The 25051-nt window shown below is 50.0% G+C and overlaps 13 protein-coding genes across 13 annotated transcripts; 8 read left to right on the top strand and 5 right to left on the bottom strand.

The window, feature by feature from the left end:
- Window positions 1-259: 259 nt before the first annotated feature.
- On the top strand, window positions 260-913 carry PENARI_c013G01009 (uncharacterized protein; the record flags this gene model as incomplete). Its single annotated transcript, XM_022633109.1, has 1 exon — window positions 260-913. The coding sequence occupies one exon, from the start codon at window positions 260-262 to the stop codon at window positions 911-913; it is 654 nt and encodes a 217-aa protein (XP_022487048.1).
- Window positions 914-1599: 686 nt separating this feature from the next.
- PENARI_c013G01810 (EMI1 family protein) lies at window positions 1600-2220 on the bottom strand (the record flags this gene model as incomplete). The annotated part of the gene is made up of 1 exon (XM_022633136.1): window positions 1600-2220. One exon carries the CDS (start codon window positions 2218-2220, stop codon window positions 1600-1602), a length of 621 nt encoding a protein of 206 aa, XP_022486805.1.
- A 206-nt stretch (window positions 2221-2426) lies between these two features.
- On the top strand, window positions 2427-5019 carry yme2 (uncharacterized protein; the record flags this gene model as incomplete). Its single annotated transcript, XM_022633242.1, has 3 exons — window positions 2427-2613; window positions 2667-4412; window positions 4463-5019. 3 exons carry the CDS (start codon window positions 2427-2429, stop codon window positions 5017-5019), a joined length of 2490 nt encoding a protein of 829 aa, XP_022487051.1.
- Window positions 5020-5158: 139 nt separating this feature from the next.
- Window positions 5159-6387, top strand: PENARI_c013G05167 (uncharacterized protein; the record flags this gene model as incomplete). Its single annotated transcript, XM_022633208.1, has 4 exons — window positions 5159-5337; window positions 5396-5469; window positions 5523-5718; window positions 6129-6387. 4 exons carry the CDS (start codon window positions 5159-5161, stop codon window positions 6385-6387), a joined length of 708 nt encoding a protein of 235 aa, XP_022486766.1.
- A 517-nt stretch (window positions 6388-6904) lies between these two features.
- On the top strand, window positions 6905-8635 carry PENARI_c013G11558 (uncharacterized protein; the record flags this gene model as incomplete). Its single annotated transcript, XM_022633367.1, has 2 exons — window positions 6905-6918; window positions 7171-8635. The coding sequence occupies 2 exons, from the start codon at window positions 6905-6907 to the stop codon at window positions 8633-8635; spliced, it is 1479 nt and encodes a 492-aa protein (XP_022486852.1).
- A 203-nt stretch (window positions 8636-8838) lies between these two features.
- ilv3C (putative dihydroxy-acid dehydratase) lies at window positions 8839-10763 on the top strand (the record flags this gene model as incomplete). Its single annotated transcript, XM_022633184.1, has 3 exons — window positions 8839-9250; window positions 9312-9523; window positions 9597-10763. 3 exons carry the CDS (start codon window positions 8839-8841, stop codon window positions 10761-10763), a joined length of 1791 nt encoding a protein of 596 aa, XP_022486775.1.
- A 236-nt stretch (window positions 10764-10999) lies between these two features.
- On the top strand, window positions 11000-13904 carry PENARI_c013G09817 (WD40 repeat domain-containing protein; the record flags this gene model as incomplete). The annotated part of the gene is made up of 8 exons (XM_022633318.1): window positions 11000-11039; window positions 11094-11251; window positions 11302-11453; window positions 11508-12463; window positions 12513-12647; window positions 12701-12832; window positions 12888-13186; window positions 13242-13904. 8 exons carry the CDS (start codon window positions 11000-11002, stop codon window positions 13902-13904), a joined length of 2535 nt encoding a protein of 844 aa, XP_022486992.1.
- A 320-nt stretch (window positions 13905-14224) lies between these two features.
- Window positions 14225-15283, top strand: PENARI_c013G02699 (uncharacterized protein; the record flags this gene model as incomplete). The annotated part of the gene is made up of 2 exons (XM_022633153.1): window positions 14225-14492; window positions 14547-15283. 2 exons carry the CDS (start codon window positions 14225-14227, stop codon window positions 15281-15283), a joined length of 1005 nt encoding a protein of 334 aa, XP_022486868.1.
- Window positions 15284-15682: 399 nt separating this feature from the next.
- Window positions 15683-17101, bottom strand: PENARI_c013G09097 (putative tetracycline transporter; the record flags this gene model as incomplete). Its single annotated transcript, XM_022633307.1, has 2 exons — window positions 15683-16972; window positions 17033-17101. The coding sequence occupies 2 exons, from the start codon at window positions 17099-17101 to the stop codon at window positions 15683-15685; spliced, it is 1359 nt and encodes a 452-aa protein (XP_022486934.1).
- A 632-nt stretch (window positions 17102-17733) lies between these two features.
- On the bottom strand, window positions 17734-19230 carry PENARI_c013G00817 (uncharacterized protein; the record flags this gene model as incomplete). Its single annotated transcript, XM_022633102.1, has 4 exons — window positions 17734-18311; window positions 18373-18886; window positions 18963-18990; window positions 19085-19230. 4 exons carry the CDS (start codon window positions 19228-19230, stop codon window positions 17734-17736), a joined length of 1266 nt encoding a protein of 421 aa, XP_022486961.1.
- Window positions 19231-19668: 438 nt separating this feature from the next.
- Window positions 19669-20086, bottom strand: PENARI_c013G06841 (uncharacterized protein; the record flags this gene model as incomplete). The annotated part of the gene is made up of 4 exons (XM_022633254.1): window positions 19669-19674; window positions 19743-19824; window positions 19915-19946; window positions 19997-20086. The coding sequence occupies 4 exons, from the start codon at window positions 20084-20086 to the stop codon at window positions 19669-19671; spliced, it is 210 nt and encodes a 69-aa protein (XP_022486886.1).
- Window positions 20087-20665: 579 nt separating this feature from the next.
- On the bottom strand, window positions 20666-22112 carry PENARI_c013G09579 (uncharacterized protein; the record flags this gene model as incomplete). Its single annotated transcript, XM_022633313.1, has 3 exons — window positions 20666-21425; window positions 21475-21992; window positions 22047-22112. The coding sequence occupies 3 exons, from the start codon at window positions 22110-22112 to the stop codon at window positions 20666-20668; spliced, it is 1344 nt and encodes a 447-aa protein (XP_022486797.1).
- Window positions 22113-22592: 480 nt separating this feature from the next.
- On the top strand, window positions 22593-25022 carry PENARI_c013G09470 (SPX domain protein; the record flags this gene model as incomplete). Its single annotated transcript, XM_022633312.1, has 2 exons — window positions 22593-24839; window positions 24894-25022. 2 exons carry the CDS (start codon window positions 22593-22595, stop codon window positions 25020-25022), a joined length of 2376 nt encoding a protein of 791 aa, XP_022486814.1.
- Window positions 25023-25051: the final 29 nt, after the last annotated feature.

Raw genomic sequence — 25051 nt, forward strand, 5'->3', positions numbered from 1 at the left:
AGAAATCAAAGTAAAGTAGTCGACGATATCGTTGTGGCTGCTATTTCTGCAGCTTTTCTTTATCAAACTTGCTTGATACCGCCGGCTTTGATGAGTGCCAGCGAAAGTATTTAAGCGTTCTCTTTCCCTCATGTTTCGGTACATTCCAATTCATCAAGCATCCAATCATCCAATCATCCAAGCGTTTAAAACATCCACTCCAGTATCCATCCAACATCAAGCATCTCAAAGTTGCCGATTCGATAGGCTCAATCTCAAAATGCCAGAGGCCACAAGACAAACATCAACAAAGGACGGCAGTGATGAGCCCAGCGATCACCCAAACGGCTTTGTTACTATTCGCGAGATCGATGGTCAGCGGGTAAACATGCGCATTTATAATGACGGACGCATATCGGGAACCTTACCTGATGGAAGCCGGCCAGTATCTCGCAGCGGAACTTCTACCACACGGAGAGGGCACTCTGCCGCGTTTAGTGGTGGCAGAATGGGAGCGCTCCGTAGAATGTCAATGAGAACAGGATCTCGTATGAATAGCTCAAGGCATCACCCTTATGGCGGAAGACCGACCCCTCGCAGTGTCCCCGACAATCTCGATGCGAAGAACATGCCTCCTATTGATTGGTCCCAGACCTCTACTGCTAATCCATCCACATCGTCACAGGTAGAAGGTCATAATAGCGGTGCTGGCGGTGCTGACGGGCCCACGTCGGCACCGACTATGACCATTCCACACGAACAAGAGTCCGATGAGGCCAGGGGAAGAAGACTACAGTCACAGCCAGAGCCAAGAAGTCCTTCATCAAGCCCCGGGCGTAGAGAGCTTAGCAGACGAGTTCCTAACGAGGTAGATAAGATCCACTATAAAGAGCGGAAATTTAACGAGCAACAGGAACAGGGCAGGAGGCACTAATTAGTCTGGCTTGAGAGGTTCTGGGGAGGAACATTACCGTGGCTTTTCTATTTCCCTTGTATCATTCGCTTCGATGCTGACATTATCGAGTTGTTCTCTGCAGCAGGTCGTGCTTCGCAACTGGGCTTTTATACATGCACATCGGCTACTCACAGGTTCCAGGAACATCAACCACTTCCTGCTCCTTTACTGCCAAGACTATCTATATAAGGCTGTTTGACTTGTTCTTTTGTTACCCAGAGACATGTATTTGCCATGTCTTTGAGCTCTTTGATTTTCGTTGATACGAGTGTCTCATGAAGAGATTCTGTGGCTGGGCTTCGATAAATTCTTCAATCTTGTGTTTTTAGCGTGGCATTTTGGAGTGTCGCATAGCAATGGAGCGGTTTTTTCTGTTGTTTATACAGTGATGCAATTCAGGGATTTTGTTTCTTTTCAACTATTCGAACAACGTGTAGATTTTGTATAGAAACCCCTAACTTGAATATAGATGGAAAGATATGTAGAAAGATCTAGTGGGGATATGAACCCCGAAACCAATTGACTGTTTAGTCGTCTACAATTTCTACAAAGGACTCTCAAACACTGGGAGAATCGAGAAGGTCATATTATACATGAGCGGATGAGAAAAGCAATAATATCTACATATTGTAACAAAAACCCCTAAGGGAAAAAGACAAGGGGTATCATGAAGCCGCCTTTTGTCTCGCCTCCTCCTCCTCTTCGGCCTTCATTTCCCGCTCCAAGGCGGCAAAGTCCCCCTTGAACGAGTCCCGAGCCGGTTCCAGCCGTACATCCCAGACATCCTCACTACTGGGGCCAGTTTTATACTTGATGGCCTTCTTTCGGTTGTGGTCTAGGATCGCCTTCTTGCGCAGGTTCTCAGGCCATGTGCGCGTCTTCATGCACAGCCACAGATTATCCCAGTGATCGCTGCAGGACCGTAGTTCTCCATATCGATAAACATTCACAAACTGCCCTCCGAAAGACTGGCAGAAGAAGGCGTAGTCAAAGGCGTTGCGGCAGGACATGGTATCTTGATAGAGGGATTCGGGAGCGATGGGTGATGTAGGTGTTTCGGGTTGTGTTGAGGCATTGCCATCAGATGTGAGACCACTAGAGGTACCCTTCGAAAGGGTAGCATCCTCTGCTCTGAGGTCGGCGAGGATTGAGTTCCATTCCAGGTCGGCTTGTTCGTTGGGGGTCAGGGTCTTCGGTGGTGCATTCTGCTGTTGTGGTTCCGCAGGTGTCGTGGATGGAGAGTCCTTGGATGTGTCACTAGGACTTGAGCCCCATAGCCAGCCCATTTTGCGCTGTACAATAGACCAGGTGTGATTGATGGATGTCGCGACAAGTTGACTGCGGTTATCTTTTTTCGTAATCAAACATCACGTGATCGATAACAAGCCCCATCATCAAGAACACGACGTCATTCATGTGCGGTTGATCGATTTAGACACTGGATCTCTCTTCCAAGAATATTTTTTTCCCACTTCGGTATGTCTCTGTCAAAATGAGACAGGCACCCTTCACAAGAGTTCCCTTGGCGGCTTGCTCTCCACGCTCTCATATCAACGCCAACGCGTTTGGCCGAGGGTGGAGACCTCCGCTTTGGGGACGCTCGACAATACGTTGCACATCTTCTATCCAGTCAGGACATATTTCACGAGGAGAAAATGAAGGAATAATCTACGTGAATAGTATGCACTGTAACTGTCCATGCTTCTGTTTCTTTTTCGCTGACCATCTCTAGATATCTTCCCGCATCGGTTACAGTGGTTCCTACGGGGACCCCTCAGCCACGTACAGCCTCTTGGAGGCATATTGACACGGATCAACAAGCCCGGACTGGCAGCGTCTGATCCGCTTCGGATTGTTCAAAGGTCACTGCCTAAAGGCTTGGATCTGGAGATCAAAGAGGTTGTCACTAGGTATAAAGAAGGCGGTGCGTTCGTGAAGTATGCGCGCAAGCCAGATGTGGATGACGAGTCTATCCAGAACGCAGTCAAAGAGCATCTACAAAAGAATCCTATCAATCCCTGGTTCAATCCATTCCAGACGGTTGATGCGGACATCGTGCGTGGAATACCGTGGATCGAAGACCTTTATCGAATTCCAAGCCAGACCATCAAGGTGGAATTCCTGTCTACTTCCCCCGATACCTCAGCTGCCCAGCTAACCCAAGAATCCCTGTACTCGCTGTTTCGCCCATATGGAAAGCTTCTGGATATTCAACCCCAACCTTCCGACTCCAAAGTGGAACCTCGGTATGCGACTCTGCGATTCGAACGACCTCGGTTTGCTGTCATGGCAAGAAACTGTATGCATGGCTTTATTGTTTCTGAGGAAGCTGGCGGCGGGAAATCCGGTACTAGGTTCAAGATCAATTACGAACGCAAGATCAAGCTGTCTATGATCAAAGACTGGATCCTGAACCATCCAAGAATAGTTATTCCCGCTTTTGCTGCCTTGATTGCCACCATCACAGTCATTATCTTTGATCCAATTCGCACATTCTTCATCAAACTCAAAATCAAGTCGACTTTGCAACATGAGGAGAACCCAATCTTGCAATGGGTTCGCGCACAAGCCAGCAAAGCCAACATGTTCTCTTTTGGAAAGAATAAATCAGACCCGCGTGGCCTGGCAGCTATCTGGGAAGACCGACAAAAGGATATCTCACAGCTGCAAGCCTGGTTAACTGAGACTGCGGAAACATTTATCGTCATTCATGGGCCACGGGGCTCCGGTAAACGCGAGTTGGTCTTGGAACAGGCGCTGAAAGAGCACAAGTACAAGGTCGTGATTGACTGCAAGCAAATCCAAGATGCTCGAGGCGACACGGCTAAGATCTCGCGAGCGGCGGCGCAGGTCGGCTACCGACCGATTTTTTCTTGGATGAACAGCCTCAGCAGCTTGATTGACCTGGCTGCACAGGGAATGATTGGTACCAAGGCTGGATTCTCTGAGACACTCGATGCGCAGCTGAGCAAGATCTGGCAGAACACAGCTGTTGCTATGAGGCGGGTTGCTTTGGAAGGAAGACGCAAGGAGGACAAAGATTTCAATGTGTCCGAGGATGAATACCTGGAGGGTCACCCGGAGAAACGACCTGTTGTCGTCATTGATAACTTCATGTATGATGCAGACAACAGTGTTGTGCTCGACAAGATGACTCAGTGGGCGGCTGGTCTGACCTCAGCTAATATTGCACATGTCATCTTTTTAACAACTGATTCCTCCTTTGCGAAGCCTTTGAGCAAGGCCCTCCCTAATCAAGTGTTCCGCACAATTGGCCTAGGTGACTGCTCACTCGAAGTTGGCCGTCGTTTCGTTCTAAGTCATCTGGACGCAGCGGCAGGCGAGGGTGACAAAGAGCAGGATGCGAGACGCAAGGAAACACTTCATGGCTTGGATTCTTGCATTAAGGTATTGGGCGGCCGAGTTACTGACCTTGAGTTCATGGCTCATCGGATTGAAGCCGGCGAGTCTCCTGAAGGTATGTCTAAATTTTGTTTCGGCTGAGAACGCTTCTAACAATCAATATAGCTGCCGTGAACCGTATCATTGAGCAGTCGGCATCGGAGATTTTGAAAATATTCATCCTGGGTACAGACTCGGTGACACCTCAGTGGACTCGTGAACAAGCGTGGCATCTGATAAAGTCCCTGGCCCGCTCCAAGGATGGTACTCTACTGTACAACAAAGTCCTTCTCTCTGATCTATTCAAAGATAATGGCGAGGCCACTCTGCACGCTCTGGAGCAATCAGAGCTCATCTCTGTGGGAACTGATAAGGGATTCCCACGATACATCAAGCCCGGAAAGCCGGTCTATCGCGCTGCTTTCCAGCGCCTAGTCGAGAACAAGACCCTGCAGGGTCGCCTTGACATGTTGATTCTTGCACAGCTTATGAGCAACGAGAACTCGAGTATCAGTAAGTATGAGCAGGAACTACAGGTCCTCGGTTCTTTGCCAAAGTATCCCTGGGAGCTCACTTCTAGGATTGAGTGGCTTCTACGCAAGGTTCATGGATCGCAAGCCAAAATCCTCAAGTATGAGAGCGAGAGCGCTGCGCTGTCGAAGCTCCTGCAGAATGAGAACTGAATTTAGTTACTGTCTGTCTCATCTCAATATTATCTCTCGACTATTCGTCTTACTGAATTATCTCACCATTTTATTGTCTCGTTGAGTATCTAGTATGGAACTATACGGCTGCTTGTTGTCCGATTTCTAGCTTCTGAGTATGAGTCCGCGGCCTACAGCCGAGTCCTGGTGTCTTCTTCTTATCAGGGACCAATTACTGAATTCTTCTTTCAACTACATCAGTCAATCATTGCTGCCCCGGACTTATTATGCGGGGTGTATACATCTAGAGTATTTGGATAATAGCACTGCCGAACCAACAAAGGAAGACTATGCACGGTAAGATACTTCCTGTCTTATTACGGGGGCAAACTTCTAACCATTTCATAGTTTATAGGAAGATTGACCGTCGAATTCTGCCCTTGGTAGCTTTGACTTACCTCTTGTGCTATCTGGACCGGACCAACATCGGTGAGAACAACGAGTCTCCTCTATATCCCTGTATAAAACTCATATCCTGTAAGGGAACGCAAAAGTCCTCAATAGCGACACAGATGATGATCTCATGTCTTCGATTGGCGGTGGTTGTTCATCATCGAGGGCTTACCATTGTAATTTTTGGCTGTCGCCGTTTCAGAGTTACCCAGAGAAGGCAAAGTGGCTCACTGCTAAAGAAAAGTCTATTCTGCAAGCCTCATTTGGTCAGAATATCCCTCGAGGGTAAGTACTTTTTACCAATTTCGATGCAAAGGCTGAGCTGGAAATGCAGTGATGACTCGCTTAATTGGAATGATGCCAAATGTACCTTGAAAGAAGCCCGTCTGTAGATGCACTACTTCACTTATCTTTGTGTTGGCATTGGTGTCTCCTCTCTATCACTGTTTGCACCTACCCTCGTTCATGGGATTGGCTATCCTGGGCTCTTTATGGCATTTGCTACGTTTCTCATCCCAGACAAAGAGATCATGTCTCGCTTCATACTTCATACCAAATCTTCCTTACCGTACCTTCTGAAGCCTGTGTCCCAAGTCCAAGTCTTCATCTTCGATATGCTATGCTTGTGCTCTGTACATGCTCTGTTTTTGGAGAATTGCCGCACTATATGCATGGGTTTCGGATAATGTTCACAGCGCCACTGCAGCATCACTAGCAAGTGGTCCCAATATTGCGTTCACCGGACCACGTCAGATCATAGGCGTGTGGATCTATCAAGATCAACCGGCCCTTCGTTATCAGACTGGTCATTCTGTGAATGCTGCTAGTCAATTTCCTGCAATGCGTTCGCATTGGGTCTCTGGTGCTCTCATCGGCGACGGAATGCTAATCTTGCTCCGGGTGAGCAGAAATGGATTCCCTGATTTGATTCTGATGTTTTGTGTGCTCCAGTAAGGCTTTAGGTTGCCAACTAGCAATGCTGATCTCTTAGTTAAGTAACACCTTCTGTTAGCTAGGAGATGGTTTATTTGCTCACAATATATCGTGAGTTCGGTCTTGTATACATGTGAACCACGTCGGAACACCGACGTCAAAGTACTATTTACATCTTCATTCAACTCGGATTCTACATCACTAAATAGGGAACAAGTAACGTATTGACAAATAAAAACCATCAGTGCAAATTATCAAAATGTCCAAGTGAGACCTCAGGCTTCCAAGATGAGTCAGCAAGGGAAAGAACTCGACCGCGCCATCGTGTCCCTTTCATCGCCTGAATCAATACATATTTGAGAGTCTTGGAATTCAATATTTACCTGTTCCTGGCCAAATCCTGTGAACTTCGAGACTTGTGCGAGCGTGGGAGTTGGAACACCGTGTCATCTCGGATGGCAGTGTTTGTTATTGCCAATCCATATTATCACCATGGAGTATGAAACCTCACCCAATGGTCTTTTGCAGAGCGCCCGAAATGGGTTGCCTCATGTAAGTTGGCCTACATTCTTTGCTGTTGTTGTTTTCGCATGCATCACGACCCGTTTTATCTCGGGGCTTCAAAGTCAGCGCCGCGATCAAGACCCTTCAAAACCAAGGGCAGTACTATTAGCGCCCTACTGGATCCCTTGGATTGGACATGGATTTCCTTTCTTGTGGAATCATGTCAACTTCTTCATGAGAACACGGTAGGTGTATTCAATTTTTACCTTGTTCTGCACAGTTGCTAATAATAGCTTATAGAGAATCCATGAATGAGCCTGTCTTTGGCCTCTATTTGCGCGGCGAGAAGCACAATGCCGTGCTCTCACCACATATGATGAAGACCGTCTCCTCCGCAGAAGATGCTTCGAGTGCTCATGTCCTCGATCAGGCGTTGCAAAATGTCTTTGGCGACCGCGGTCTCACGCGCAAACTGAAACTGGCTCAAAACCAAGGTATCAGTGACAATGCCACTTCGATTATCAATGGAAAGCCTTTTATCACTGATGCTTCGTCCGCAATCACTCGATTGGTGCAAGGTAACATGCCGAACCTGGTGAGCTTCTGCCGCAGCCTTGTTGACCAGAACCCTTGGGAGCGTGGAAGCAGTCAGGTAGAGCTACCTGATGAAGGGGATCAATCATTCTGTGAAGCGAACTTGTTTGCTCTTGTGAGCAATTTCGTCGGCCACATCACCACTACCTTTCTGATGGGCGATGCTTTTGTAGAAGCGTTCCCTGGTTTGTCGGAAGATCTTGGCACTCTTGACAGCAGCTATGTGACGCTATTTATTGGTACTCCTCGTTATATACCACACCCTTCTGCTTCAGCAGGTCATGCGGCGCGTGATCGGCTCCGTCATATCATGTCAATCTTTCACCGAGCTCTCGTCGCTTGGGACGACGGGATTGATCCCGGCATTGAACTACGGGATCTCGACGATGCTTCAGAGCTAGTCAAAGATCGGATGCGAACTTTCTGCAAGCTGGAGCTTTCCCCCAGTGCCAGTGCTGCGGGACACTTGTCCTTGTATTATGAGCTGATCGAGCACACAAGCAAGATCGCTTTCTGGACAATCACCCACCTATTCTCAGATCCTCCACTCCTTGAGCAGGTCCGCAAGGAAATATCCTCTTACGTGGTAGCTTCTCGACCAAGCCGCCAAGAGACTGGGTTCCCATTCGATGAACCTCCTCGGCTCAGCCTCGATATCGAGAAAGTGCTCGAATCTTGCCCGTTGTTCAGGGCATGCTACTACGAAACTGTGCGCCTTCACTGTGCAGGAATCACTTCCAAAAAACTGGCATCCGACATTACACTTTCCGAGTCGGCAGAAGAAGCCGCCTACGGCCTGACTGAACCTCGCACCTACACAATTCGCAAAGATGAGAAGGTCATCCTTTCACACGGCTCCTATCATCATGATTCTCGATACTTCTCCAACCCAGATCAATACGACCCTCTTCGGTTCCTTGTAACAGACCCTGCAACTGGCAAACAGCAGGCTGATCTAAATATCCTTGCTCCATTTGCGGGCGGACTATATGGAACTACGAATGGTGCTTTCATTGAGAGAACCATCCTGATATTTACCGCTGGAGTTGTGGCAATGTGGGAGATTGAGCCCAAGAGTGGTAAATCTCTCGCAGTCCCCGGGCACAAAATTAGCTGGGGAGCTTTCCGACCGACGAAGGAGCTGAGGGTGAAGATGAAGTCTAGGGTGTAAATCGCATTTAGGCCCACATTGCATAGAGCCAGAATTTCAACAGTAATTCAAGATTTGACTCCAAGTAGTATTTTATACTTCCTCGGCTCGGATTAATATCCGGGTCGGGCTTGCACCGATGACACCATCCACTAAGAGGAGGGGAATATATAAGCCATTGCGTAGGTCTTTGTGGTATTTTGTAATTGCTTCAAATCTCGACAATGCAGAATGATGAAGAACCCAACAGGGATTATGATCTCACAACCCCAATCACTTCCACTTCGGGACTTCGTCAGGGCCTAACCTCCTATGGGGATGCACACTTCTCGCTTTTCCTTCGCAAGGTGTTTATTAAGGCACTTGGGTATTCAGAAGATGCGTTATCACGTCCAATTGTGGGAATTATCAATACTTTCTCTGGTTACAACCCCTGCCACGCCAATGTGCCCCAGCTCATCGAGGCTGCTAAGCGCGGCGTGCAGCTTAATGGAGGACTGGCGATAGAATTTCCTACTATCAGTGTTGCTGAGTCCTTCTCAGCTCCGACTAGCATGTTTTTAAGGAATCTCATGAGCATGGATACCGAGGAGATGATACGGGCTCAGCCATTGGATGCGTGTATCATGATCGGGGGTGAGTATCTACATTTATATTGTCTTGATAGCTTATTAGCATCATTATTGACGTATATAAGGATGTGATAAGACGGTTCCAGCACAGCTGATGGGTGGTATTTCTGCCAACAAGCCGGTTCTACCTTTGATCACCGGCCCCATGATGCCAGGGAGTCACCGCGGACAGCGTATTGGTGCTTGCACTGACTGCCGAAACAATTGGGCAGCATTCAGAGCAGGCGAGATTGATGTTGAGGAGATCTCAGCAATTAATGAAGAGCTTGCTCCCACGGTATGTGCAGGGAGAGTTACCTCGGCAAAGATGAACCTACCTTGTCAGCTAACGTCGGCCAATATCCCTACAGATAGGGACATGTGGTGTCATGGGCACTGCTAGCACAATGGCTTGTGTCACTGCTGCCCTAGGTATGATGCCACTCAAGGGTGCGTCTGCACCAGCAGTGTCATCAGCCAGACTGCGAATTGCAGAAGAAACAGGTGCAAATGCAGTTGCAATTGCCAAATCCCAAAGAAAACCCCAGGATATTTTGACGAAGAAATCATTCTGCAATGCTATCACAGTTCTCCAGGCCATTGGTGGCTCAACGAATGCGGTGGTTCATTTGTTGGCCATTGCCAATAGGCACCCAGAGCTTCAGGGAGTAATCACTCTTGACACTTTTGAAGAGATCGGACGCAGGACCCCACTGCTGATTGATCTCAAACCAAGTGGAGATAACTATATGAACGACTTCCACAATGCAGGAGGCATGATGGCGCTCTTGCAAGTGCTTCGGCCTTTGCTTCATTTATCTGCCTCGACGATCACTGGGCAAACATTGGGCGAGGTCTTAGATGCATCTCAGACCAAACTTTCCTTCGCACAGCAGATCATTCGGCCAATGTCCGATCCGCTATTTCCCTCATCTTCGTTGGTCGTCCTTCGCGGCAACCTTGCTCCAGATGGAGCGGTTATCAAAGCCTCGGCATCCAAGTATAGGCATCTGCTCTCCCACACTGGACTGGCTGTAGTGTTCGAAAACTCAGCCGATCTAGCCAAGCGTATCGACGATCCAGAACTCGCCGTTACGAAGGATAGCGTGCTTGTCCTGAAAAACATTGGTCCAGTTGGCAACCCCGGTATGCCCGAGGCTGGCCTTATACCGATCCCAAAGAAGCTAGGAGAAGCAGGAGTCAAAGATATGCTGCGTCTGTCTGATGGTCGAATGTCAGGAACGGCCGGTGGTACCATCATTCTTCATATCTCGCCCGAAGCTGCGCTGCCAGATTCCCCATTTGGTGCAGTGGAGACCGGGGACTTAATCATCTGCGATATCGAGACTCGCAAGCTGCAATTGGATGTCTCTGATTCAGTATTGCAGGCTCGGATCGAAAAACGCAAACAGGTCCTTGCAGGGGATGTGCAGACGCGAAAGCAGCGGAGAGGATACCGGGGGTTGTATGAGCGGTCGGTGAACCAAGCTCAGGAAGGAGCAGATTTTGATTTCTTGACTGCTGGAGGTGCCAATTAGTGGAAACAATCTAAAACTAAATGAATGAATCTATTGAAATGCATACCTCCAGTCTAGGGGCAGAGGCCCTTACCCTGAGCCCTGAGCCCTATTTTGTTTCCAAATCGGGTTAAATCAAGGCGCGTCACGCGAACGCGTCGGAGGTCCCTGGCCTTTGCGATCCACCAGGTTGGGATCGAGGCTCCTCCAGACTTGTTGACTGTAACTTCAATTAGCTACGTCAGATCTCGTTAGAGATGAGTTTTGACGCTCTTCGCCCGCGGGGGCGACCAGCCCGTAAGCTATTCGGATGAGCCTGTCGGCGACACCTGTTAACAACGCGCTCTACAGACACTCCCGGTACAACAGTATTGGCATACACGCCTGACGGCCGACGGATCATCACTGGCGGTTCGAATTCCGCAATTCGCATCTACACGGTCGGCGAGGATGGCGAGCCCAAGACCATTGACGAGGGTGTCGACGCGCATTTCGGTATCGGTGCTACGGTAGGTTGGAGATTCCGCGGTCTCGCTAATGGAGCTGACAGGGTCACCAGAATGGGTCTTTCATCATGGGTGCCGAGGATGGAACGGTCTGGCAGTATGACATTCTGTCTGGCAAGATGCAGAACTTGCTAGTCCGATGTGCTTTGCCAGTGAGGGATATCGCAGTGACGAGAGATGGGGAGTGGGTGGCTGTAGCAAGCGAGTGAGTATGACATTGACGCATGCAGGAAATTGACTGCTAAAGTAGCTGAACTAGTGAACTCACGGTCAAAATGGTAAAAGTTGACGACATGACGCAAGTGAAGTACCTTCGGGAACAGTCCAAGGGAACAAAGCACGTCACATTCGATCCCAATGGCCATTATGCAACGGTATCCGGCACTGACGGCATTCTATACATCTACTCTTTGCACGAAGAGGAGCCGGAACTGGTCCGCAAACTTGATGGGGTGATTCGACGACTGGAGCCGGATGCCGAGGCGACATCGCGAGCTGTGTGGCACCCCGACGGAACTGCATTTGCCTCTGCTGAAGCAACAAGAGATATCTCAATCTACTCCACTACTGAGTGGAAGAAAGAGAAGACGTTTGCCGGGGGGCATACCGGCGATATCACGGCATTGAGCTGGGCCCCGAACGGAACTCTTCTGGCTTCTGCAGCGGCAGACGGACAAATTGTGCTCTGGGAAGCAAAGACGCAGAAGATCCTACAACGATACGACTTTGGAAATGTTATGAACCTTGCATGGCACCCGACTAAGAACTCGCTTTCATTCACGACCTCAGATGGAGAGCTTTTCATCTATGATAATTTTGTACCGAAAGACCACGAATCACTCCTGCAGAAGTCCCTGCAGGCTGCCCCTATCTTCCCTGGTCCTCTCGGCGAGATCTCTAGCAATGTCCAGCGAACAACGTTGGCAGATCGGTCCAAGGAGGCCATTCAGCGAGCTGCCAGAAGGGGAACCCCAGACTCGCTGGATGATATCCTAGGAGGCGATGAAGAGATGGGCGATTTTGTTGATGACGATGATGGAGCTGGCTATGCCGAGGATGAGCTCAATCCCTATGGAAAGCGGCCAAATGGTCATCTCGATGACATTGGTGGCCCCGACAGCAAGCGAATTCATTCTGGCGGTAGTTTGCAGCCCTTGGCCCACCCGCCTCTCCAGCCTGGCAGCACGCCATGGGCTGGAAGTAGGAGATATCTCTGTATGTTTTGACACCAATTTGGTATAAATGGAATTGCTAACATGGCCAGGTCTGAACTTGATTGGTGCTGTCTGGACTGTTGACCAAGAAACGCACCATACTGTGACTGTGGAATTCTATGACCGAGAGGCTCATCGAGACTTCCATTTCACCGATCCTTATATGTACGACAAGGCTTGTCTGAGTGAGTTTGGCCCTGGTTTGGCTTTTGGTTGATTAGTTGCTGATCAAGTATAGATGACAACGGTACACTTTTCGCCAATAGTCCTTCTGACGGCAGCGCTGCCACTATCTTCTATCGACCGCATGAGACATGGACTACGCGAGCGGACTGGCGAACTCAATTGCCCGAGGGAGAACAAGTTCGAGGTATGCGTTATTGAAGGGCTGTCCCCATTGTATCATTTTGCTAATACATCATTAGCTTTGGCGCTCAGCGACTCATACATCGTCGCTGTGACATCAAAGGACTATGTCCGCGTGTACACTCTCTTTGGAACCCCTTTCAAGGTGTACAGGCAAAAGAGTCAAGCAGTCACTTGCGCGGCCTGGCGTGACTACATTATGAGCATCGGCAATGGACCCATTGGAGTCGATGGCCGCCACACGAGTTTACGATATACGGTGGAGAATGTCAAGCGTGACGAGATTTGCCAGAACGAAGATACAGTGGCCCTTCCGGAAGGGGCTTCATTGCAGAGTGTTTTCTTCTCCGACTCCGGGGTATGTTTTAGTTAAACTAAAAGAACGAGCACAACGAAACTGACCATATACCTAGGATCCTTGTATCTACGACTCCACCGGTGTCCTACTGGTGCTACAGCACTGGCGCACACCCGGGCAAGCCCGGTGGGTTCCTCTCCTTGACACGAAGCAAATGGCACGTCTCTCAGGTGGACGGAAAGAAGAGACATACTGGCCAGTCGCTGTTGCACAAGACAAATTCCACTGTATCATCCTCAAGGGTGGCGACAAAAACCCCTACTTCCCACGGCCACTTCTCAGCGAGTTCGACTTCCAAATCCCTATCTCCAGTGTTCCCCCGAAAGATTCCAGCGAATCCGAAGAAGCAGCAGCAGAACGTACCGAGGGATCCCGATTCGAGGAATCATTCGTACGCGGGAATATCCTCCTATCGCTCTTCCGCGACTTGTTGTCCTCAACCAATGCGACAGCAAGTCAGCGTTCTGATATGGCGCGGAGAGAGCTCGACCTGGATAAGAACTTGCTGCAGATGCTGGCCATTGAATGCAGAGAGGGCGAGGAGCGTGGAATGAAGGCACTAGAGTTGGTGGCTATGATGACGGACCGCAACGGCAAGATGCTCGAGGCAGCCGCTAAGGTTGCACAACGTTATGGACGTGGTGTTCTGGAGGATAAGATCCGCGATCTGGCAGAGCGACGAGTCATGGGAATGGGTGATGATGATGAATTGGCTTGATTTGGGACTCAGGTCTACTCTATTCCCATTTCCTTTACACGTCAGTAAACTTACATTACTCGTACCTTGAATGGAATCATCGAGGAAATTAGGAATGAGATATCCCGATGTAACTATGCGCTGTATTTTTCTAGATAGGCTGGTTGTATACGGGCCGAACGTGATTGGCTCCGGCAACGTCATTGGAGATAGGACTTCTCCATCTTCAACTTTCAACTTTCAACTTTCAACTTTCAACCTTCAACCTTCAACCTTCAACCACCTATTCTCCATGGCTTGACGACACAATACACTAGAATCAGCTCAATGATTGAAGCATAATGCCGAAGCTGGTCTATCCGCGAATCTCTCTTCCCAATAAGAGCCCTGCGTCAGCACGATCTTTTGTTTCGCTGTCACGACTGCAGCTAGCACAACCGCGCCATGGCCTTCTCAATGAGCCCTGGCTTCCTCCAGCATCAGCCTCCCTACTTCCAACAACATATTTCTCTCCGAGCCGTGTACGCGGGGAACTAGACGGAGAGGAAAGAACCCCCCAGAGAAACGACCATAAGCCACCCGATGAAAGGACCTTGAAGCTCGGAAAGAGTAAGCACGTCGTCTTAATCACTGTTCAGATCTGCTGGACTAACATTATAAAAGCATTACGGACCCTGTCACCCCTACTCCCGACCCTTTTGTACAACACTCTTCCCACCAAAATCCTCGCCCCAAACGTGAACCTCCATCTCTTCCCATCCACACATCCACACCTCCCAACTGTCAAAGGACGCACCCTCTACCGTGCAGCACTATGGACAGTCCCAGTCGCATGGAGCAGCGTCCCCTTACTCGGAAACGTGAAGCTACAGATCCTCAGCGAAAGGATCGTGCGCTCAGGCACACTACTCGATCCATTGCGCAACGGTGAACACCACGACTGCGGCGATGAGCGACTGATAGTCCGTTGGAAGACCGAGCCTCGAACAGACAGCGGACCTTTCCACAACCCGTCTCCCTCGTCGAAGACGGGTTCAACAACCGCATCTCAAAATTCTGCTTCGTTACAAGAGAGTCATCTCTCCGCTTCGAAAAATGGTACTAATAAAGGCCTGAGTGTGCTTCTCGGGGGCGAAGAGCCTATCTTTAAGCTCTCAAAAGAAGAGCAGTTTACCGGTCTATTTATCTTCTCTTTCGACGAGGAGGGTCGGATCTTGACTCATACCATTGAGCATGCCGATGAAGCGGATGGCTGGGAACGGACTGCGAAGTTCGTTACTTTGACAGACTGGCTTATTGGCAAGGCGCGTGGCTCGTTGGATCCTGTCACAAATCCTGGGTTAGCCATGGAGACTTGTCAGAATCATGGGTTTGATTCGAGTCACCGCCGGAGACCATGACTACATAACTGGCATCAAAAAAAGATGTCACCGAACTGATGGAGCTCGCTCCATGCCATATAGAGGAAGCGGGAGCTTGTTCTGCAGATACAGCTTCGTTTTGATCTCATGTGGCCTTTGGACGAATTCCCAGACTCCTCTCTTTCGCCTGAACTTGTCTATTTCGCAGAACCATAAGGACATTTTCACCATCACCACTCCTCTATGTATTATACCCGGTTACTAGATTATTGAGCAAATAAATCAAATAAGCAGTTGTACATTCGACTAAAAATACAATCGAGTACCCCAAAAATTCCCAATACATGTGCCGATATGAGCGCAATGAAGATGATAATACATGCACGTAACGCATCGACCAGCGACACAATACGGCCAGCCAAGTTTCAAGTGAGACAATCACTCGGTCTTCTTGTGCACAGCAGGCGATTTCAACAAAGTAAACACGCCAACCGCAACAACAGACATGGCCACACCACCAGCAGTATAAGCAGCCTCACGACCAGCCCACCAGAACAAAGAGCAGAACACAATAGGACCAGTGGCCCTACCAGCCTGCCCCCATCCTCGCAGACGACCCATAACCGCGCCACGGTCCGCATCCTGTGCCTCGAAGCTTCCCAGGCTGTTCAACCCCGTTACAACGGTAGCGCTGGTAACAGCCAGCAGAGCGCCGGCTGCATACAGGCCCGAGGGAGAAGAAACTTGAGCAAGACAGAAAAACGAGATGGCACAGGCGACGACACCGGCGCGGAGGGTGATCAGAGAAGGAAGACGACGGACTAGAGTGCCCTGAAGGAGAGAAGCGATCAAGCCCATTAGAGATAGGAGACGACCGTTCAATGCGGCAGGGCTAGCTTTTGTAGCTGTTCCTGCATAGAGAGTGGTAGTTAAGAATGGAAGAGAGAATTCTAGGCCAGAGAAGGGAAGCAAGAAGAGGAAATGAAGAGCGTTGAGAAGGGCAGGACTGTTAGTATGGACGCGATTAGCAGGGACAGACTTCTTCTCATCTGCCTTCTTACTCGACGCATCTCCCTTTGTCTCCGTGTTCTCGTCCTCACGCTGAAGTGCCGTCAACCGCGGATGCGTCTCCGGCAAACAAGCCCAGAGATAGGTAGTCTCTACAAAGATCAAAGCTAAGGAAACACTGGCAGCCACGATAAAGGGATTCTCGGCAACAATATCAACAGAGCTAAGGGCCGCACCGAGCATCGGACCGAACGTAAACGCAATGCTGAAGCAAGCTCCAATCAACGCCATGGACGAGCCACGATGCTCAGCATCCGTGACATCCGCCACAATGGCATTGGCCATTTGCACATTCGCCTCGCTCAAGCCGCCGATAATGCGGCTCGCGAGAAAAGTGCGGAAGTCCCGGGCTGACACCCATAGCGCGACGCTCCACAGATTGCCCATCATGGAGATGAGGAGGGCGCGACGACGGCCATAGCGGTCGGAGAGGCGGCCAATGACTGGGGCGGCGAAGGCCTGGAGGAGAGAGAATAGTGAACCGAGGGCTCCGCCGAGGAGGACAATGTCATAGCGCGAGTCAATGGGACGGGCGAAGGCGTTCTTATAGGCGTTTAGGTAGTGGAAGATGCGGTTGAGAAGGGAATCCGGGGATGGATCTTGGGCGCGATAAAATGAGAGCAGTGAGGGGAAGAGCGGTAGAATAAATGTAAAGGAGATCTGGAGGTATTGTTAGTTTGGACCAGGGTGATTAGTGGCTTGGAGGAGCATTCATCTTACTAGATCTATCAACAATGAAAGCATCAACACCTTCAACACCTGCTTACGTTGGGCGCTAGCGATGGCCATGTTTGCCGGCGCTGGGTATATATTGCTGGATTGGATTGAGGGCTTGAAGGAGAAAAGAGAGTAAGAAGATGAAAGAAAGGGAGTTAACAGATGTACTCGCGATTTGATCTGATCGTAGGCGAAGCTCCACTGATTGCGTGCTAAACGTTAGTCGATTTCCTATCGTGTTTTAGTGTGGCTTGGGCAACGTGGCGTCACGTGCATATATACTTTTCTTTTTTTAGAATCCAAGTGTCTACATCTAAATCTACAAAGAATAGAGAAAGCAGCGGTGTAAGTCACCTCAATCAATTCCGCTTCATATCCGAACTAAGCCTGTCCACCGGTCCATTCACACGCGCCGATAAAACATTAGCCATAAAATACATATGTATGTCGTGAGAGCAAAGCTCTCTGAAGATCGGGAATATGCACGCTCAAAAAAATAGCAGAACATGGTCCATAAGACTTTGGCAGAGCCAGACGAAGAGATCAAAAAGTGACTCTCCGTGAAGAAAATTCGTTGCGTTCGTGATCCATGAAATCGGACCAGTGATCGTAGAGGGGAATAATAAAAAAGCAGATGGCCCGGAGATCACTCGATAGGAAAACCATATCGAGGAAGCAGCCCGTGGCAAGCAGACTTCAGCGGATTAGTTAGTGCCACCGTTGGTCTTTGGCTGGGCTTCAGCAGGCGAACCATTGCCGCCACCGCGTCCACGACCGCCACGACCGCGACCACCACCACGACCACGGGCCTGTTTGCCATCGCCTCGGCCTCGGCCACCACCGCGAGATGACTCACGACGTGGGCCCCGTCCGCGACGTCCATTGGATTGGCCCTTGGCACTGTTCTCTTGCGCAACGTCAGCGCCAGCAGAACCGTTGTTCAAACCGCCATCGGCGCTGGCGGGTGTGGCCTGGAGGCCAGTGTCGGTTTCGGCAGGGTCGCGAGGAAGCTCGACATTACCGGTGTCACCGGCCTGGTCAAAAGAGCCATAGCTCTTCTCCGCAATAGTGTTGGCAGCATCGGAAACGAGAGTCTGGGTAGGCGGGGCGAGCTGATCTTTCTCGGAGGCTGGGGCGGCTTCGGCACCGAAAGAGGCATCCTGAAGCTCGGTAAGGCCAGCGTGGGCCATGGTAGGGTCAGAGGCGGGTGTGGTCTCGGGGACAGTCTCGGTGATCTCCTCGGCGGGAGCGAATCTGTTGGAGGCCTGCTTCACGTCACCATCTAAGGATAACCAATATCAGTAAACAGACTCAGCAGTATGGAGGGGTAACCCGCTACTCACAGGTGAACTCAAGCGCATCACCCTCGACACCAATGACCTTTTCATCGGCACCATCAATCAACTTCACCATTGCATTGACTGCATCCTGAGAGCCACCGTAGACCTGGAACAGGACACCCTCAAATGCAAGACTCTCCAGAGTAGTAGCATCACCCTCGCGGCGGAGGTTGGCCGCGGCGCACAGGAACTTACTCATGGTGAGCAGGCGCTCGCGCAGTGCCTTTGCGCTAGACTCAGTCGCATCGGCAATGGCATTCCCACGGACAGCTTCCAGCTCCTCCTTGTGCGCCTTCAACAGTTCAGCCTTCTGGGAGGCCAACTTCTCTTCGTATTGGGCAGCGAACTGCTTGTAGATGGCAATCTGCTCTTCAATCTGGTTGACGGCAGCTTGAAGAGACGGCTTCTTCATAGCCTGAGCCTTCTGGTCGTTGTTGATCTTCTTCTCCTCGATGAGTTGGTCGAGGGACTTGCCGGGGTTCTCAGCGAGGATGGCATCGAGCTTGGCGGTAGAGTTCTGTGATGAGGAGGGGACATTAGCACAAGATGGATCGAAGGTGATGCGCAAATGAGTTTGTAGCTTAGATGCTTACTAGTTTCTTAACGGCATTGCGGAGAGACCTGAACGAAATATATGGTTAGCTCACTCTGTCCGAAAAGTCATTGCGCATTGGACCAGTGCCATGCAACAAGATTCACGCGAGGGGAATCATACTTCTGAAGCTCCTTCAGGTGGCCATTCTCACTTCCATTGGCTTCAGTAACCGGGCTCTCAGGGTCAGCCTTGGAGGTGCTCGAAGCTCGGGAGAGACCCTTCTCCTTGAGGTCTTTGGGCTTCTGAGTGGCGGAAGCGGGAGCCATGATGGAATGTGGGTAACACAGGTAGTGAAAGTATTAAAGGCCTGTACAGGGGCACAATGGTGAGAACGCAAAATGCGAAGTGATGATCAGGAGAAGAAGTGTTAAGAAGGAAGAATCAATATGCGGGTCCGAAACCCTTGGTCGGTGTGTGCAGCCACTTTGGGCGCTCTTTACTAGCAAACCAGCACTTCTTTCTACGCTGCCTATGACTACAAGGCTCCAATTCAGTGAAAAGTTATCATAACTTCAATTCATTATTTCAGTCTTGTTGGGTATCATATCCCAAGCGCCAGTACGCCACCAGTGCCCAAAATCACAGTATCTATGCAAGTCCGTCAAATTCCAGTACTATGTCCCATTGCCACTTGTCGCGAAATCAACTGATGCCGAGAGGTATTTTCTATCCCTGGAACTTGCGCAATGTTTTCTAAATGAGTATCAAGGCTCGTCAGCTATGATCCCTAGAAGTTGTCTGGATCAAGCCCGGATCTCGTCAGTCAGATAAGACATACCTCAGTAACCTTGCGCACCGTATTGGCCGAGATGTTCTTCTCGCCAGATTTACGCGACTTGATTGAGGCCTCGCGCATTAACCTGCAAAAGGGTGTTAGCCTATGGCTGTTTCAGACACGTCGTGCTCGGGGCGTAAATTGGAGGGCAGCAAGATAAAAGAGGAAGACATACTCTTGCATGAACAGCATATAGTCGAGGAAGATCTGAACAGAGCGGGTTAGGGGTGTCTCTCATACGGGCTGGGATAGCGTACCAGGATGTCGGCGTTTTTGCTCACGTTCCGGTTCGAGTGGGCTTTCACAATGCGCTTGACTGTGCCTCGTGGATACAGCTTTTGAGCCATGGCGAGTGTAGGGAGAGAAGAGGATGTTGACCGGAAGTGGGGAGCTCCGGAATCTGATCCGCGTGACCCCCAAACATTGTATGTAACATGTATACTTCCCAACCCCGACCTACATAATAATTATTTCTACTATTTCGAGAGATTTAGGATTGAACCTGAATACTTACATAAATCGTGTCTTATAGTTCAATCATGTGACTTGTTTCTACAAAAGTGCAAGTTCAAGTGCTCCCCCATACTAGTTTCTCAAATCATATTGTCAAAGGCAGTTATGCAACCTTCAACGTATTTGAAATTCTAGGTGACTCGAGACTGTGCCTCGGAATATCAAGAAAATATCACCTATATTCCATATGCATCTGATACAGCGCCTACCGTGTGTTCCGTCTTAACCCCCAATAACTCGGCAGAAAACCAGTAGCTACTTATGTTGCTCTTCAATTAAATATACATCAATAAAATTGATTTCCTCGCAGCATGCTCTGAGACTATACTCACAGAAGTAGAACGCTGTTCTTAGCAGGATTTGCACTGACACCGATGTTAATTTGTACTTAAATTCTCATGCTATCGTACATTTCAACGGGGTAGGAGGAAGCGCCATGCAAGTATGCCAGTGATCGAAACAACCACTGCACGCCATGCTAGGAATACATAGATGGCTTGGCGAATACGCTGGTAATATCCGCGCAACAGGATGCCCACAGCATAGTTAGTCCCATCTGTGGGACGGTCTTTCAGACCATAGTATCGTGCCACACCAAGACCCAAGACCCCAACAGGACCAGTCCAACACCTTTTATCGGACGCTGGGCGAGGCCGAGTGCCTGTAGTAGCATTAAAGGTATTACGCTTCCTCAGACCGGAGGTCATTAAGCCCACAATAAAACGCAGATCAGGGGCAGTAAAAGTAGGATATTCCCACTGTTGAATTGAGCGGTGGGGTGGGAGCATGTTGAGGAAATCAGTCATGACCCCAAGAGTCAGTCCCCAAAGCAGCAGTGGTCGAGCAGTGTCAGTCGAATCCGCTTGGTTGTTAGCATTAGGGATAAAGCCTTTAACCGTAGTGCAGTACTGGCTCTCGGAGGGGATTAGTCGGATGGCCGAGAATTGCATTTGGCCTATCAAAAAACGGATTGCAGCACGAGGCATGAATCCACCTGGCAATGCCAGTCGCAACCGTTGGGACACATCCACATTTTCAACGGTTCGTAGAGAAGGTGACAGGAGAGCGCGCAGCGGGACCCAATGGATTGATGCTACTTCGGTAGGTTGCAAACGAAGAGGTGGAATGCTGCTGCTGGTGACGACGAACACGAAGGGACAAAGAACCATCAGACTGCGGTTGGCGTTAGTTGACTTCTTGCAAGAAAGAAAAGGGATCATACATTTCAGACCCGAAGTTGGCATAGACCACTCGCTCCGGGAGGTTTCCCACAGCAATACAATCTGGGCCAGTCAAATCAATACCAATTTCCTCCTCAGCCTCTCGAATGGCCGCAGCTAGATCATCCTCATCTTGGGGGTCTCTCTTCCCGCCAGGTAATGCTACGTGACCAGTCCATCGATCCCCCACCCGGGAGGAGCGTTTGATGAACAATACTTCCGGCTCGCCGTTTTGTACCCAGTCCTGCGCAAAGAAATCGATGAGACGTTTCTCAGTCGGCGATTCGGACTTATCATGGAAGGAGGCTTCGGGCCAGTGGTCATAGCTTGGTCGGACGTGGAGAATCACAGCGACCGAGGCGCGTTTTTTGACGGAGGGTGGGTTGGGAACGTGGGGAAATGGTTGGCGATGTAAATCGTGGAGACCATCAAGAAGATGGGTGAAGAGCCCAGGGCACCCTATATCAACGATGTCGTTCTGCATAGGGTACTGCGCACTGGTTTGCACACTGATTTGATACTGCCAATTAAATAAGCATCGAGAACCTCCCGAGGTCTGGAGCGGAGAGCTTACCGCGCCAGTTGAAGGCAAGGGAGGGTGGCCCGTGCCCTGGAACCGGTAACGTCCGAGGTACTGCATGGTTTCGGATGAAAGTAATCCCGATAATCGGATGAAAGCTGGTTCGGATAAAATAAGGTCCGGGAAAATCCGGTAAGAGTTAATCCGGTCCAAGGTTCGGGACTGTTGATTTTCCGGTTTCCCTTTTATGCAATCATGTGACTTTATCTTCCTCTCACGTGATGCTCTAGGTCTTGATTCGCCACCCAAGCTGTCAGATATCCTCGCCATTGATTGGTCACAGTTGAGCACGTGCGTCTATCGCTGGCTCTACGCATCCGTTTCAAGCTGCCGCCATCGCTTAATCTCAAGCTACTTTTTAGGCTTCTTTTGCATTCGCCCGTGAATAGGATCAAACACTTCACAGCCTCTCTATTAAACACCTTCTGGACATTGGATTGTCTCTTCGTTTCTCTTATCTTTTACTCCCTTCCCAAAGTGCGCAGGGCCGTGCCTGAGTAACCAGCTGCACAACTTCATTCTCAACCAGACTGGCTCAAAATGCGGTTTGGGAAGACCCTCCGCACTGCGGTGTACCCTCCCTGGAAAGGAAAGTATATTGACTACGCCAAGCTTAAGACACTGCTGAGGGAGCATGATGTCACTGGGGAGGATGCTAGCGACTTGGAGGACGATCAATGGACCGAGCAAGATGAGGAGGCCTTTGTACAGGAATTGCTAAATGTACAGCTGGACAAAGTGAATTCCTTCCAGGCAGAGACCTCACAACAACTCCGAGAACGTACAACGGCCTGTGAGGCTAAATTGCGACCATTAGCACCCGGCCCGGAGCAGGATGCCCCCGCGCTCGACGATCAGAAGAAGAGAACAATTGCTTCGGAGGTTCTTCAAGAGCTGGACAATATTACAAAGGAAGTCAGTGCCTTGGAAAAATACAGCCGGATCAACTTTACAGGCTTCCTCAAAGCTGCAAAGAAACATGACCGAAAGCGTGGAGCCCGATACCGAGTGAAACCGTTGCTCCAAGTGCGACTGTCCCAATTACCTTTCAACTCGGAGGACTACTCCCCACTTGTCCATCAACTCTCGGTGATGTACTCCTTTGTTCGAGAGACATTGAGTCAAGACATCGTGCAACCAAGAGAACCAGAGCGCGGGTTTGGCCGTGATACATACTCTTCCTACAAATTCTGGGTCCACGAGGACAACATTTTGGAAGTCAAAACTTACATTCTTCGCCGTCTCCCCGTCCTTATTTATAACCCCGGAACTTCCAGGGACCTCGATACCCTGGCCGAAGACCCGACCATTACCTCCCTATACTTTGACAACCCTCAATTCGACCTCTACAACCAGAAGGTTGCACGAGCCCCCGAGGCCGGATCTTTGCGACTACGCTGGACGGGGTCGCTGAAAGACAAGCCTGCTGTATTTTTGGAGAAGAAAATTGTCACCGACGAAGACGAAAGTCGACAGGTCAAGATTCAACTCAAGAATAAGCACGTCAAGGAATTCTTGGACGGCGAATACCGCTTCGACAAGAAGGTCAATCGTATGGAGGATTCTAACAACGGAGAGTCAGCAGCTGCCGAAGCTCTAAAAAAGGATATTGATGAGCTCCAATCTTTCATCAAGGAGAATGACCTGCAACCCATGCTCCGTGCCAATTACACACGTACCGCATTCCAAATCCCCGGTGATGACCGCATCCGCATCTCTCTCGATACGAACCTTGCCCTGATTCGGGAGGATTCTCTCGACAGCGAACGTCCGTGTCGCGACCCAGCTGAGTGGCACCGCGCCGACTTGGATGACGCCGACATGACCTATCCCTTCAATAATATCAGAACTGGAGAGATCAACCGCTTCCCTCACGCTTTACTCGAGATCCAACTTCGGGGCAAGGGCCACAACACCGAGTGGGTCAACGATCTAATGGTTTCCCATCTGGTCAAGGATGCTCCTCGTTTCTCCAAGTTTGTGCACGGTGTTGCCTCATTGTTCGAGGATTATGTCAACAGTTTCCCCTTCTGGCTGAGTGGGCTGGAAAACGATATTCGCCGTGATCCCGAAACTGCATTCCACGAAGAGCAAGAGAGATTGGCACGACGAGCGGAGGAAGATATAGCAGTGGGTAGCTTCATGGGTGGAGCAAACAGTCCAAGTACTCGTGCGCTTGTCGGTTCGCCCTACCACCACTCCTACGCAGGCTCCCCCTCTGTCGTACGGAGACAATCAGGCATCACCGAGCCTGCACCACGGGCCTCCCACCCTTCAATCCCTGAAATTCCTTCAATTCAACACCAAGAACCCGAATATGTTGATGAACCAGAAGAAGAGCCTCAACCGCCTTCTCGTCTCGAGTCAATTCTTCAGGCCGTGGGATTCTCCCCCGAACGCTGGTTTGGACAGAGCCCTGTTTCCCTACCTCCTGGTGTCCGACACCCTGGTGTCTGGATCAAGGACGCTGGCCCCGTTCGTGTGGAGAGTAAGGTCTGGCTTGCTAATCAGCGAACCTTCATCAAATGGCTTCACATCAGTATCCTGTTGTCGAGTCTGTCCCTCGGTCTTTACAATGCTGCTGGCAAACACAACAAAATTGCCCAGACTCTGGCTGTGGTGTACACATTCTTTGCCATCTTCGCTGCAGTATGGGGATGGTTCATGTACGAGAGACGGGCGCGACTCATCCGTCAGCGAAGCGGGAAGGACCTGGATAACATGATCGGTCCTATCGTTGTCTGCATCGGTTTGGCCATTGCTTTGGTCTTGAACTTTGTGTTCAAGGTGAGATATTCTCCTATGCCTTTCTAACCCCGAATCTTACTAACTTCCAAACAGTACACCTCGGCACTTGAGCAAAATCCGAACCCCCCGTCTGTCAGCGTGCCTATTCATTCCAACTCGTCGGCTGTATTCGACAGTAACTCGGGGGCTCAGTGGGCCAACGAGGCCCAGCAGGTTCTTTAATGGGGTTCTGTTTAATTATGTCACAAATG

This window comes from Penicillium arizonense (assembly GCF_001773325.1).
Source record: "Penicillium arizonense strain CBS 141311 chromosome Unknown PENARI_contig013, whole genome shotgun sequence".
NCBI classification, from domain to species: domain Eukaryota; kingdom Fungi; phylum Ascomycota; class Eurotiomycetes; order Eurotiales; family Aspergillaceae; genus Penicillium; species Penicillium arizonense.